Source organism: Cataglyphis hispanica, chromosome 23 (genome assembly GCF_021464435.1).
Source record: "Cataglyphis hispanica isolate Lineage 1 chromosome 23, ULB_Chis1_1.0, whole genome shotgun sequence".
Taxonomy (NCBI): Eukaryota; Metazoa; Arthropoda; class Insecta; order Hymenoptera; family Formicidae; genus Cataglyphis; species Cataglyphis hispanica.
The window spans coordinates 3305301-3321338 of NC_065976.1; the positions used below are offsets into that span (position 1 = coordinate 3305301).

General features: G+C 30.7%; 1 protein-coding gene across 6 annotated transcripts in view; it reads left to right on the forward strand.

Moving 5' to 3' along the window:
• Positions 1-15083, forward strand: part of LOC126857835 (myocyte-specific enhancer factor 2) — a 67259-nt gene extending 52176 nt beyond the window's left edge. For 4 of the 6 annotated variants that reach the window (XM_050607640.1, XM_050607642.1, XM_050607643.1 and 1 more), the window contains exons 2-8: positions 4755-4871; positions 5374-5577; positions 6555-6713; positions 7577-7712; positions 7809-8065; positions 8507-8697; positions 9502-15083. In XM_050607640.1, coding sequence (XP_050463597.1) covers positions 4818-4871; positions 5374-5577; positions 6555-6713; positions 7577-7712; positions 7809-8065; positions 8507-8697; positions 9502-9952 — 1452 coding nt within the window. In that variant the 5' untranslated portion in view covers positions 4755-4817 and the 3' untranslated portion in view covers positions 9953-15083. The remainder of the gene's footprint in view (positions 1-4754; positions 4872-5373; positions 5578-6554; positions 6714-7576; positions 7713-7808; positions 8066-8506; positions 8698-9501) is intronic. The other 2 variants (XM_050607645.1, XM_050607644.1) reach the window with 2 other exon arrangements.
• Positions 15084-16038: the final 955 nt, after the last annotated feature.

Consider the following 16038-nt stretch of genomic DNA (forward strand, 5'->3'; position numbering starts at 1 on the left):
GAATCTGTTCATAACTCTGCTTGCAAAAAATTAAACTTATTTCATATGTATTTGAGCTTGAATTAAATTTCTTCCAAGATATATATATATATGTAATGCAAATTATAAATATAAAGAACTCTTATTTCTAAGTTTTTAGACACAATATTAGTTATTTCTATTTTTCTTACAAATAATGTTTTGTTAACGGCTCTTAGGGATTTTTAAAGTGTCTGAAAAAAAAAATGTGAGTGAACTAAAAAAAAAAAAATGCTATTCAACTAACACCTCTTGGTGTTATCAGCAGCTACATTACGTACTCGCATCGTCATTTCTGCGGCTCATCGTTTGCATAGTAATATCATTTAGCAACCAAATTACAAACACGTACGCCATATTTTATAGTGTCTTTCCAGTCTCGCGAATATTTATATTTTTCACAAACTTAAAAAAAAGAAAAAATCCTTTCACCGGCGCGCCTGACCTTCGTCACGACTCATTCGTATCAATAGAGATAAAATTCTTGAGCCGCAACATTGCCAACTGAATACTTTATCGGCCAGTAAATTGCACAATGAGATAATAAGTCGAAACTCTACATTATATCACAGGATTGTCTTGCTTTAATTCTCGGAACATTAATTTCACATGTATTTTGAATGTCACAAGAAAAGGAAATCTTGTTTTGTGAAAATATATTTTTATTACTTATCAAAAATATATTCACTGCATCGATAGTGAATATATTTGGATATAAAATTTCTAATGAACTCTTATAAATTTTATATGTTTCTGTCACGTGTAGAATATTATACGCGAAGTTAAGCATGAGAAATAAGGGGATTCTTGAGTATTTTTTATTATTCTTGTTATATGCACTTGATATTTGAAATGCTAATCGTCCTATTTTATTATAATAATCAAAAATAAAATATAGTTGTGACGTAAAGAATTATTAGTCTACAATGCTCTCGTTTCGATAAACTGCTTGGACTTTAAATTTTGTTTCGTTTTATATTCACTTCGCGGGATCTTCTCAAATTTTATTTGGCATCGAGTGTGAGCTGTGCATAATTGTGATGCCATATGTTTTAAACGGGACACAAGGGAAGTCTTTAATTATTAAAAGAGAGAAAGTTTCGGGCGACGTGTGGAATGTACCTGCCGCATCGATCGTGTATTCCGCATTTAGGACACAGTAGGTACCGTGTTTTACATATTCAGGACACGATAAGGCACTGGAGTAATAATTCCTTCCTTCATCGAGAGACGCGTTGCTCGCCCGTCGAATTTTTCTCACGAATCTAATCGTCTATATGAGAAAATATAGATTCTCATATATATATATATATATATAATCTAAAATATTTTTTCATATATATTTAATCAAATATGCTTCAAAAACGTTGTAAGAAAATATAATGAATCATTCCATTAAGTAGAGCTTTAAATAAAAGATTAAATTTAGAGGGTGCAAAATTTCATATTGTCAGTGGTACATCTTTTTTTTAATTCTCTGTGAATTAATCCGTTTTTACATAATAGTGGCTGATTGTAACATGAATTCTTGAAACTTTGCAACGAAACTGAATAGAAATATAAAATCGAGGAATTTGGCCAAGTATTATAAATCATCGAGTATAAGGCGTCTACGAGCTTTTCTCTTAGGGGTTGGAGAGGCAGAGGGGAAGGAATCGCATTTCACCGTTACATTTCCATCGCGTTAGCGATGGATCGAAGCAATTAACGCTATCTGCTTCAATACGGCATATGGTTGCGAGAGATAAAGGAATCGCTTTCTATTTCTCAGCTGACGTCACTGCCAATTGTAGCGTACTGCGTATACGAATACAGGGGTTCCTTTAATTACTTTAATTACTCAAGCATCAATGCTTTACGAACTTTGTAGAAAGAAAGATCTTTTTTATCTCATTTGTAGTATACAAAATCGCGATTTTGTATTTACCTTCGAAATATTGCTCTTTATAATCGCGATAAATTGTGGATGTTTTATCATTCACATATAAATTCTGATAAAATCATTTAAGAGATATTAATAGAATTTATTTAACACATAAATGTACTTAAATGTCGCCATTTTTGCCCAACATTTTAATTAAAAATTTTGTCCCAAGCGTTATTTATCTTTCCATTTTAATCATTTATAAGAATCGGGTTCATCCCATTTTTTATCTTTTATCCCAAAATCCATATATCTGATATTAAATATCAAGTTATTTCATAGCGCGTTGAATCAATTTCATTAGCTCTGCTGTTCCACATTTGACCCATTTTTATTTTTAAATTGCGATATCTTTGTATAGCTTCGTTTATTCTGACATTTAAAAAATTTTACGTTCGACCAAAACCGTGTTATTAATGCAATACATGACCATTTGTTAATAAACGGGGGCGTAGGTTTGACTTTTTTTTTTCCCTGAAATAAATACAAAGTTGATGCATGCGTGCAAAACTTTATGCCATTCGTAAATGATTAACATCCGTGTGTGTCAAAGGTGAACGTACGTCGCGCTTAATCTGTCGCTTCAATCGCCGATAATAGAATTGTAGATGCGACGAATGTTTTAGTACATTTCGCGGGCACTTGCCACGAGGAAAACAAAAGCAATTTGAATATGTAACGCGCGACGCGATGAATCATCGTCGTCGAGCGATTAGCGCGCCGAGTTTTCGCGCGGGTTGCTCCTTGCGAAACTCCTCGCCTCGATGGACCATTTCTTCTCTCACGCACTGCCGTATCGTTTTACGCCGCGGGAAAAAAGATAAGATCTTTTTTAATTCGATGCGCTGCCGCCACAATACGCATTGCCTTTGGACTCTTTCGCGTTAATTATTGATCTCCAATAATTTTTTTATATCCGTATCTGCAAAATGTGTTATCTCGGGTTAATAAGGCAAATGATTAATGAGACTTCAAAAATCATTTTTTATATTCAACTCTATTCAGTATTGATTTAATACATCTAAAAAATCCTGATACATAAATCTCGCTTTTTTAAATGAGTTTTGTTATACTCTTTAATAAAATAAGTACACACTGAAAAGAATTTTAATTGAAATCTAAATTAATTTTTTAAATTTAAAAAATCTCAAAAGAAAAATATGTATACGTGAAGTTAAAAAATTAATATTGCGATTTATATTCGTGATGCGCGAATTAATTTGATCTAGATTTTATTTTTCACTCTTAAAAACACTTTAACGACTTAAATTAATTCTTTTCCCCTCGAAATACTAGTGATTTATTTGTGGGCCTGACACATTTAATTCGGTCTCATTTGTAGCTAATTTTGCATATCAAATTAGTCCCGTATTTATAATATTACATAATGTTTCGTAGAACCGTGCTTTTTCATTTATCAATATTTTCGATTATCTATATCATTGCGATTTTAGAGAACATATTGCAAAATTAATGTCAAGTTTTTATATAATCTACCGAAGATTGACGTAAATGACAATTTGGTGTCAAATAGCTAAAAGGAGAATACTTACAATTTATAGATGAGAATAATCAAATTTTATTCAAGTTTTACAAGTTTATTAATAATAATATTTTTTATATCAACAATAAGTTCAAGTTTTGATTAATTTAATATATTTATTATTCGATTAAAAATATTGACATTAAATGTATAGCGACTAATACTTTAACGCGTAGAGGAAAAGTAACTAAAATTGAACAGCTAGGGAAGAAAATTATTTTTCAAAAGCGAGAATTTTACGCAATTTTGTTTGCTCAAACGCTTCATACACAGTATGGCATGCGAAGAACTTCTATCTTCCTCAACACTTGAGACGTCTCCTTCTTTGTAAAAATCTATTCTTATCTTAAGAATTTTTTCTACAATATCTGACCTTAATTATTATCTCGCTAAAACTGAGAATTTTCTTATAGTGTTTTTTTTTTTTTTTTTTTTCAAAAGCCAAGATAAATGTTCTCTCTCAATCAGAATACTATGTATGTGTTTACTGCGGACTAAAGAGAAGTTACGTTTTTTTTTAGTCCGACTTTTACATTACGTTAATTAAAAATTTACAGTTTGCACACGAATTAGCTCGTCTCTTAGTAGTGCTCAATTATCAATCTCAATTGAAAAACACATACACACACAATGCAACGTCGCGCATGACATCGTTCCCTTTTATTCCGCTTGAAAGCCGCAATCTCGCAGTGGTAAACGATTCGACACTTTGTTTGCCGGTCCGTGGGCTCTGAAGCACACGCGGCGCTTTGCGAACTTGTTCTCTCGTACGCACAGCACCGGAATCGATATATAAAAGTGACACGCGCGCGCGAGAGTTTCCATTGAATATTAGGTTTTAAAGCGCGGTCCAGTTCTGTCGCTCTCCATACTGTCGTGTTTGTCTATTATCGCGCTTCACCCATAACTCTTGCGTTATGCGTGAAGCGCATTAAATCCAGAAACCGAGAGCGAGATTTGTTTTGAAACGAAGCGTCTCTGTCAATTAATGTATAACTATCTCTTAAAAAAAAAAAGAAAAATATTGCTCGTATAGACCTTCTCAAATTTTTTTTTGAATCGTACATTTAAATTAAACTTGACGGCGTATATTATTTACGTATTACTTCCCCGATGTATATATTGTTATGATATTATATTTTCTGCTTTATGAATATAGCAGAAAAATTATACACAAAAAAGTAAAAGCTTCAATTTATTATAGTTTATTGTAAATTAAAGCTGTTTAATTCTAAATTCTCAACGAATGTTTTTATTTTTTTGTTACAGTGTTCTTAAGATTCCATCCAGTGATTTTGAAGACTTGCCTCTTATTCAAGACGTGGTGCCACAATGGGTCGAAAAAAGATTCAGATTTCACGTATCACGGACGAACGAAATCGTCAGGTAATTCCAGACAATGGCTCTTCATTTATATATAGTTTAACGCTAGTTGCGATTAGTGCTAGTTGTAACTCGATATGAACTTTAAGGATCTTTTGCCTTTGATTTTTATAAAAAAAATGTGAAAAAAATTTTAAATATCACATATAAACTATATATACCAATATTTTAATATTTTAAATTTTTCAATACGTATGTATTTTATGTTTTTCTACGTAAAATATATGACAATTTATAAATTACAAATTACTTGAATAAAATGTACATAATTATATTATGTATATTTTTTATACTTGAAATAAATATACACACACTCGACGAATTTTCACATAATTATTGATAGAATCTTATGTAATTGATTAGGTAATTAAAACGCCGAGGAATCAATTAATTATCGAATATAAAGTATTCGCCGCATGCAATCTACCTCTTTAATAGTCTTAATAGCTTAAGATCTCGCTGAAGTTCACCTTCGATGCGCCCCTCTCTCCTTTATATGCGACAGGTGACCTTTAACAAGAGGAAATTCGGCGTGATGAAGAAGGCGTACGAATTGTCGGTACTGTGCGACTGCGAGATTGCGCTGATTATCTTCAGTTCGAGCAACAAGCTGTACCAGTATGCGAGCACCGACATGGACAAGGTTCTCCTCAAGTACACCGAGTACAACGAACCCCACGAGTCCCTCACCAACAAGAATATCATCGAGGTGAGTCCATTTATCCGTTACGGATTCTCAGGATGAAATGAGGATGCGCGCCAACATGAATCGAGTCGTCGTCAAAAAATATTTATCGCTAATTTTTCGCATCAAAAGTCTTTTCGTTAAGATCCCGATTAAAGGAAATATGCACCTTACGCTCGTGATTCCAAATATGCCAAGGTCATCGCGATATCGAATATACAAAGTGTATTAAGAGTTTGAATAAAACTAGAATTGAAAAGATTGTCAATGCTATTAATGCGTTAACATATGAATATATATATATATATTTGGATTATAGATTCTTGTGTGTGCAAATTTTTTAAAGAATTTTTTTGAGAAATCCAATTTAAATTTCAAAGATATACGAGTACAAATAGACAATAAGATTAATTTTATATACATATTTATGAATTATTATTTTTTACTTATTTATATACTTATAGACATTGATTTATTCTATTGGATATCAAGATATATTTTTTTAAATTGACAATGAGAAAGAATATAAAATGTTCTTAAAAAATATATTAAGTATGCTGTATCTTATGGCAGGTTTACTTATGCATACAAATTAATTCGTTATTTTACGTAGTTAAAGCAACGTAGTTAAATGATCAAACAATTTTCTTTAAACGATTAATTCCTTTACATATATATTTTTAAAATTTATTAAAAATCTCCGATTTTTTACACGTTAATAGATCTTAAAAGGAATTATCGACATTTGAAGTAGTCATGTATCTTGCGCGTATTATTACATTTGTTGAATACAATCTCGTTTTGATGGGGGAGCGAGATGCAATCTCGTTTTTTTTTTTTCCTTCTTTCATGCACGAACATAATTGCGTTGGATAAACCGGGTACAGAGTAAGAAGCGCACGCGCACATACACGCGTGCTTGGTGTTAAATTAATGTGCATGTGAAGGTTGAGTGCCCTCGGGCGGTGTGGTCACGTGAACCTGTCTGCTGACACTTGCAGGCGCTCAACAAGAAGGAGCATAAGGGTGCCATGTCTCCGGAGAGCCCGGAACCTGATGCAATCGAATACAATCTTACCCCGCGCACCGAGGCCAAATACACGAAGATCGACGAAGAATTTCAGATGATGATGCAGAGGCACCAACACAATGGCAGCAGGGTAAATATCAAATTTCAAATGTCAGTCGGCAAATTTATACCTATGCAAAAGTTATTCTTTCTTCCTCTTTTTTGTTATATATTTATATATATAAAACTCACGATGCGTGTGTTGACGAGCTATATGTGTCCGATATTTTCATATTCTTACAAAAGAAGGATATAAATAGTACTTGGATATTTTTTATATAATGATTTTTAAGCCGCATCAAATGTCACATTGAAATTTAATAATATATTAAAAGTATTATTTAAATTATATTATTTGTGGTGCCATGCACTTAAATTAAGACTACCTAAATAAAATAATCCCTTAAATTCATCTTTGTCAAAATGACTGACATGTGAATATATATAATTTATTTAATATCTTATTATGGCCTGTCATATAAAAGGCACAGATCAATTTTTCTAAATGCGGTTTGCAATTATTTTTGTACTCATTTTTCCAGAGCAAAATAAGATACATATGATATAAGAGAAAATATCTTTTTTTTAACTCATCATGAAAAGTTTATGTATGTCTGTGTGTAGACATTAAAGTAATTATTAAACGCTTTATTATTTTAAAGTACATACACATGTACATAATATATATTAAAAAGTTTAAAAACATATTATATATAATAATATATTAAATATAAAAACTGTTTATTATTTAATATTATTTAATCGCTTATATCGCAATTGTCTTTATATAATATTTGTATATAAATATATTTCATTATGTTATAGTAACATAATAACGTTGTAGTAAAACATACTCATTATCAAATTGGAAATGTGCTATAAACTGATCGGTAGTGCTTGTATCTATTTTTACTGCATATTATTAATTTGCATTGTGTCGGTTGTGCATTGCAGACAATCGGACAATCGAGTTACACGCTACCAGTATCTGTACCAGTGAATAATTACGGCGAATCTCTCCTTGGATCTAGTCCACAGATGGCACATACCAGCATCTCTCCACGTCCGTCATCGTCCGAGACAGATTCAGGTAGCTTTAATTGGAGACAGAAAGCCAAAAGGGAGCAAATTTCTGACATTTTCGTATGAAATTCACGTCTAACGCGTTTAATTCTTCGCTGTATAGTGTATCCTCCGGGAGGAATACTGGAGATGAGCAACGGCTATCCTCCATCAGCATCACCATTGGGTAATTCGCCTAGTCCAGGACATTCGCCTGCGCTCGGGGTCGGCGGAGGTAGCGGAAATAAAGGCAGCAATCCGTCTAGGCATTCGCCTCAGCCCCCGCCACCGCCACCACCGCCCCATCCTCACAGGGCTAATCTTCGAGTGGTTATACCGACACCGCTCACACAATCTCTCTCTGAAGACACTAATTACGATGTAATTGTCTTACTAATATTGGCTTTAAACAAGTGTTAAATAAATAATTATTACCTGATCGTAATATAAATTTCTCAGAAATCACAAATTGATCGACTAGTTTTTAAAAATTTTTTAATTTTAGCGTATACGATTAATGCTCTGGTATTAAAATTAAAATTTTCAAACAACAAACTTAATCAGTTTGGTTTTTAAGAAGTTTATATTTCACCTTTTGTTTTGTAATCACTCAATTTTTTTTTTTTTGGTATTTATAAGTTAAAAAGATCTTTCAGTTTAAAATAATGTTAAGTTGAGAATTAGATTTTAAAAGAAATTCAATTAAAGAAATAAGTTTTTATTTTTATTTCTTATCAATGATGTTTTTAAAATAAGAAAAATTTTGTATTAGCTAAGCTTTTAAGCTTACGATAAATTGCGCATTTAATTATTTATTTTCAGAATGCCCATACGCAGTCCGCATTGAATACACCGGTAGTAGCGTTACAAACTCCAACAGTACCAGCCGGATACTCCAGTTTTGGACCAACAGACTACTCTTCGGATCTCGGAAGTCTTGCAACCTGGTCCTCTCATCAGAGGTACGTTGATGACTTATCAATGTATTCGGCAGCCACCATGTCCAGCATCAGGTAAATCATATTTCATTCAATTATTGTTTTGAAAGAAAGCTATATATCCAGTTGGTAAAACATATTTTTAATTATTTTCTTCATACTAGTTGATATATAATGTATAATTTTAAAGATTAAGCATACACAATAAGCATATAAAATATTATGCATATTTAAATATAGATTGTATATAATGAATCTAATTGTATAAAAGACATATATCTAAGTATATATTATAACAAACAGATTTAACATTAGCTTTTGTTTTCTTATTATTATTTTCATAATTCTTTTATATATTATATATAATTTCTTTTTTTCTCTTCCTCACTTATCTATTTTCAATTCATATATGTATATATTTACTTAATATGAAATAATATTCGCGCATTGTATTCTTATCTATTGCTAATAGAGAATAATAAAATATCTTGACCACTGGAGCGTTATAGTTTTTTTCAGTTGCAATAGTGTTTGGCATGTCATATTACATTGTGAGTGTTGGGTATATTCATTTTCATTTATAAATATTTATGTTGTTTGCATAATTAATACAAACTATTATGTCATAATGCATAGCTTATCAAAAATACATTTTCATGATTTGCATCATGATTTGAATAACTTTTATTTGTACTTTATCAACATAGTTACAAGTAGATATAGTATTAGAAGACAAAATCGGAAATAGTTGCAGCTTATTGTTCGATTAAATTATTATATTACAAGAGCATTTGCATACAACACTTTTCTTCTTAATTTCTAACTATTTATGTATGTATCTTCTTTTCTTAGCATTACAAAATTTTTTCGACATTACAGTGGTCTTCCTCACCTAGCTGTATCAAGCAGTACACCACCACCATCCACATCGCCTTTACCCGTAAAAATAAAAAGTGAACCGATAAGTCCACCCAGAGATCCGCACGGAGGTAATAGCGGATCCAATGGCGGACCTAGCAATGCCAGCAGTCTACATCATACGAGCTTGAACGTCGGTCCTTCGTCCAGTACCGGTGCCCCACCGCCACATCACGTGTCCCATCCAGTGGGCCCTCAGACACTGAATCTAGTATCAAACAGACCGAGTAGTAATCCACCTCCGTCCCATTCGGGTAGCATAACGCCGACAAATCTACCGTCCCCGGGTAGTGGTACGGTTGGTGACATTAGAACGAACCATTCTAGCGGTGGCGGCGGAGGAAATAGTTCAGACTACGAGAACGGACCGCTCATGAAACGCTCGAGAATCACGGAAGGTTGGGCGACTTAATGTCAATCGAATTGTTGCACTCATCAGTTGTTTGATACCTCCTCGACGTATAACGGCATATATAGTGCTTGTGAGTTCCAGTATAATTAAAAACAAACTCCTTTTAAAACGTCTTTGAGACACGTGTACTATCGCGATAATGATAGCTGTGGGGGTGGTATGTTTCCCCCGCTGTAGCTAGTGCGGAGTGGAAAAATCTGTTTATATTTTGAAACCGACACATACAAATGAATATACATTTATTTGAAAGAAAAAAAAAAAGAAAATACGGTGCCATAATGTTGAAACTTTATATATATTATATATATGATAGATACATATATATATATATTTTCATGTATATAATATGAAGTGTTGTTTGTATATATGTCATAAAATTCGTAATTACTTTCGCGATATGGCATTGTGTCCAACGTCGACGATGCTTGTGTCGTATGAAAATCTATGCGAAGGGAAACAGTATATTTTAGGAAATAACACAGTACGCAATTGTGAAATTTCTGAAAGTGTAATTCTGAGAGAGTCTAAAAGAGCTTGTGAAGAAATCTGCACGTAGTGTAAGATTTATAAAGACCAGAAAATCTTTACCATTGCAATTCGTTGTTATTTTTTATGGTATAGTAGTCAGAATATATGCCATATTCCGTTAATATATATGATCTCGCAAATATATTCATGCAATGATCATTTATTTTTGAAAATAATTAGTTTGTCTTTGACAAAGATATGCTTAACATAGCAAACTTTCTTCCTTTTTTCTATTTGATCATAGAACTTATATTGATAATTTCATATTTTATTTAATATTTGAATTTTTATTTTTTGAATTAATTAATTTTAATGCTAACATGAACTTATTAACGGTCTATGGCTAACTTTCCAAACATGCGGAAATCGGCTGCTGTACTCAAATTATTCATGATATTCTATAGAACAAGATTCGAAATTAATATATATTGAGTTATGAAGTAATATGAAATAGATAGATAGGCATATTATATATAGTGTTGATTAATAAAAAAAAAAGATATACACAGCGCGCGTACAGATATATACATATATATATATATATATATACACACGTTATATACATTTTCCACAAGTATTTTGCACATTTGTATAAAGAAAAATTGTGGAGGAAGAAAGCTTGTAAGAACTTTGCAACCCTTGAAGCCTAAAAATGTGTAAACGAGAGTTTATATGCCACAGGTATATGCCATGTACTAAAAATGTGATTAAACAAAATTTATTGTAAGAAGGATTGAGTGATACTAATATTAATAACTTTAATCGTAAATTTTTAAAGAAACCGAAATTAATCTACAAAAATACTGCTTTTTGTATATTTGATCAATTTTATGTATAATCTATAGTTTCTTAAATATACACAATTAAAATTTTTCAGAATATAATTAATTAAAGGAATATGAAACGATTTATTTAAGAACATAGAAATTTTTTATCGCACACGAATTTGTTCTGTGATATACAAGAATTTATTGTAGAAGAGATTATTCTTTTCGATATTATAAAAACTTGACTTTTCGGCTAATACAAATGTATTAAATGTAAACTTAAAAAATATTTGGCAAAACAGGGTTGCAATTATGTAATGACATAGAATTACCTTCTTCCTAAAATCAATGAAATGTGTCAAGATGGTTTCAATGTATGTTTTACAATCTCAGGATGTATCCTGATGAGAATCGCTCTCTCTTTCTCGAGAGTTGTGTTTGATAAATTATTGTAATTAACATACCAATGGAATACGCAGGTATATGAATGAATAGTGCCTGGCACCATTTGTGGCCCTCCTGTTAGGATGCTTTCCCAAATCGTGTATGCAGTATAATTTGTTAATAAAATCTTGAAAATAATAAGCTCTACTTAAGCGCGATATATATATAAAATATGAGAAAACAATATATGATGTTGTAAGCTTTATAATGTGACTTTTTGATGGGAAGGCAACCTCTATATTGTAATCGAAGGTTGTACAGTGATATACATATAACCCTCGAGATATATTCATTTTGTTTATTAATGCATATTAGAAATGTTTCATATGACTGTACGAACAATCAGTATGCGGAAAATGTAATGCGTATAGTCACTAATTTTAATCACGAATTTTTAAAATGATCACAAAGTGCAATCTCTTAGCCAACACACTTTTTTATCAAATAAAAATATAAAGAAATTGTTATTTTTCATAACAAAGAAGTAAAATTTAATGTATTAAAGATATATATATATATACATATATATTAATGTCTCCACTAGTTATTAAACTTTTCCTATTGACACAAAATTTATTATATTTAATTGATATTTAATTGTAATATATTCTATTCATATATATTACAAAAAAGATAATCGTATACTTAATTCGCATTAAATGCTTACAAATAAATTTATATTTTGAAATTTGATATTACATTTAAATGATATGCATTTGATTGATACATTAAATGGGAACACAAAGGCTATTTCTTGACATTTTATCAGGAATATTATATTGTCTATATTGTGATGTTTTCTTTTAACTTTGGATATAAAGATAAGAAAAACATTTAAAATTTCAGTTTTGTATTGGCATATCGCATTTAATATTAAAATTCCTCTGTATTTATCTCACACAGAGTGTAATTCAAATTAGCTTGACAGAACGCTACACAAGAATACAGAACTTGTTAATTCTTTCTCTGAAATGCCCTATTGTGATATTGAAACTGACATGATCTTTCTGCATAATAGTCCATCTAACAATAAGATCATTTGGGTGTTCCAATGTCAACACTTATATAACAGTCGCAGTGTGATGTGAAAAGTATGAGCAGTACTTTATATGCAAGATTTATATATGTGCTATCTGATCTATTTTACCATAACATACAGTAATAAGATGATGCATAGCGACCCGTAAGAATAAACAATTTGTTAAATGTACGTTAAGTACATGTGTACGTACACTTCAATGTATATTTTTAATATGGAATACATAAGTTATATATATCTGTGAGAAAAAAATACGTTGATGTAATTAAAGATGTATTTGTCTTGATTGGCACAACTAATGACGAAAGATAAATTGTTATCAACATTGCAGAAATAAGGATTAAAAGCCCTTATTCATATTTAATTTATGAATATTTGGGGACTATTTTTATTTGGAACATATAATGAAAGAGAAACTTGTTAGCAATCCTAGAGAAATTTTACTTCCCGGTGATCTAAGAAGCTCTATTCTTCTAAATAATTTGTCTCTTTTCATTTTTGGGAAGGGAGGATAATTCAAAACATTGTTTATTTATATAAAATTGGGCTAATTTGTGTGATATATATTATCTATAAAAGATTATGATCGTTTACATTGTATATTCTAAATACTCTTTAGTTATGTACTGTGAATTATGATCGTATAGTTGTGCCTCAAGATTTCGACGGATATTTAATACGTAAAAAAAAAAAATAATGATAATTATTGTAGTTAAAACTCAAAGACTATTGAAATTGTTGGAACGCTGTGAACGAAATGGACCATCGTTAGAGGAGCCATACGCGTAAGATAAACGAGATCTACGGATGATTAGACGTTTTATATTGCAACGTAAGTTAAGATTGTTTTGGAGCAAGGCCATCATAGGCTTTAGGCAAATGTTCGCAAATAATCGAATTGCAATGCACACGGCACAAGTACCAGAGATCACTGTAACAATGTAGCAAAATAAAATATAAAATGTATATGTACTAGCCACAACTGTTGTCACCACAAATAAATAAATAAATATATATATAAATAAATATATATATACAATTAAGAGTTTAATACAGGTTTAAGTACTGGACATATCTGTAAAGCCAAGTAGCATCACATTTTTAAACGTCATAACAATAACGTCATTTTACTGTTACTATCTGTATTTGTGCATTTTGAAACTATACACGAAAACGGTATAGCCTGTTTGATACGTACACAATCACACCAAAAGTTATAGGATCTTTTACATATATATTTTTTAACATATTGTTATCATATTGATCTTTTTTTCTCACTTAGTTTTGAAATGCACTCTGTAAACAGATGAAGTATGTGTGACCGGGAGGAAGAAAGGGAGAGAGGAGATATACTTTAAACATTATATGTAGCATATACACATGTATTTGTATAATACAGTTTAAAAGAGAGAGGTTGTGTTTAACAATTCCTCAAATTGCGTATCGTACTATTGCGATAAATTTCAAGACGCAGTTACACATTGTACAATGTATAAATTTTAACCGAAACTGTATGTATATTTACACATACATAAACACACACATGTACACGCATACACAAAGCAGATTTGCATTGTGCATACACCAAATGTATGCATATGTGGATATATATGTATAAAAACTATTATATAATATTATGTAATAGAAAGTAATGACATATACACACAATATTATAGTCGTGCGTTATGTTAGCTGATAATTGCGAGAATAAAGGAAAGTAATTCATATAGTGCCATCGTAACTGATTAATTAAGGGAATACCGATTTTACGTTTTAAGTAGAGAGTATGTCGTATACTAGAGAATATTTGAAGAAAAGAAATACTTACAAAACGTTACAAGACAAAGACTCGGTTTATGTTCGTAATAATAATAATTAATGATGTTTGCCAAGTTTGTTACATAAGTACGAAGCCATTGAGAGATATTTTATGTACTAAAATCTTTTCAAGACATACTTTATCTCCTTTTATGCACATTCAATGCCGGACACAATAGTACTTGAGTGTGCGTTAAACACTCGCGAAAGGAGGCGGAATTTAAAAAAAAAAATCTCGTTTGTACGTTATATACCCTTGGTGCTCGACATTTTACCTAGTTATTGTTATACGTTTATTATTATTGAATCTGTATGACCATGCTACCATATCGCCTATTATTGTGGTCAGTATAATCATCATCGTCTCAGAGTTAGCGATAAATAATGATTATTTGATAACGCTCTGTGTACATCACACAACATACATACAACATTGTAAAACACATACACATTGTGGTTATATTTCAGTGTATCAGCATAATGAATATGATTATTACGATGTTGCCCATAGAATATACATTTTACTTGGTTTTTACATTTGGCAGTATTTTATTTTAGTATTATTCCACATATATGTCCACCTGTGTAGTTTTTTCAACGCTCGACTCTTGTAATTTATGTACGTGTAGAGGATATGAATTCATTTTGTATATTATTATTATTATTATTTATACTTTAACAAAGAGAGAAATCATTGCAATTGTTTCTCGTTAAATCGTAATTGTTCGCATGCAATTGCTGTAGATTTATTTCGCGATTATTTGTATTGTCGAGAATTTGTGCGATATTTTTCTAATTTGATATATGTAACATTACACGCTTACTCGATTATAAATAGTTTCTTATCAATATTGCTTGTTAATGCATAATACTAAATATCATTTAAATAATTTTTTTCTTAACTGTATAGCATTGTTAACATATGAGAATAACGCTGTGTTTTATATTAATTATATTGTATTTTCTTTAAAATCTCTTTTATAATATATATATATATATATATATATATGTGATTTATTGTTTATCAAAATAACTTCATTATGCTTAAAAACCATAGCAGGCAACTATCTCTATAAATAATAATCGAAATATATCTAATCTCATATTTATACAGCAAAAATATAATAATTAGGAATAATTATAAAGTCAATATAACTTGATGATGATGATTAATAATATAACATGCCTTATCAGACATTTTTTTATACTGACAGTTTCATTTATTAAAGAAACATATAGTCCGATGATATACTTTTAAAAAATAAATTTTCTATCTACTTATTTTCTTCACTTCAATGTTCAATTATTATTTTTTGATCAATATAATTTCTAATCTTTATTTATGATAATATACATATTGTGCAATATGTTTTTCTCGAGAGAAGCTGTGTAATATATTTTTAATATACATTTTTCTTGCGTGAAAGTTTGTGTAAGCTACGATATTTTTGTAACACTGAGGACTCTATGATAATTTGATTCTAGTGAAA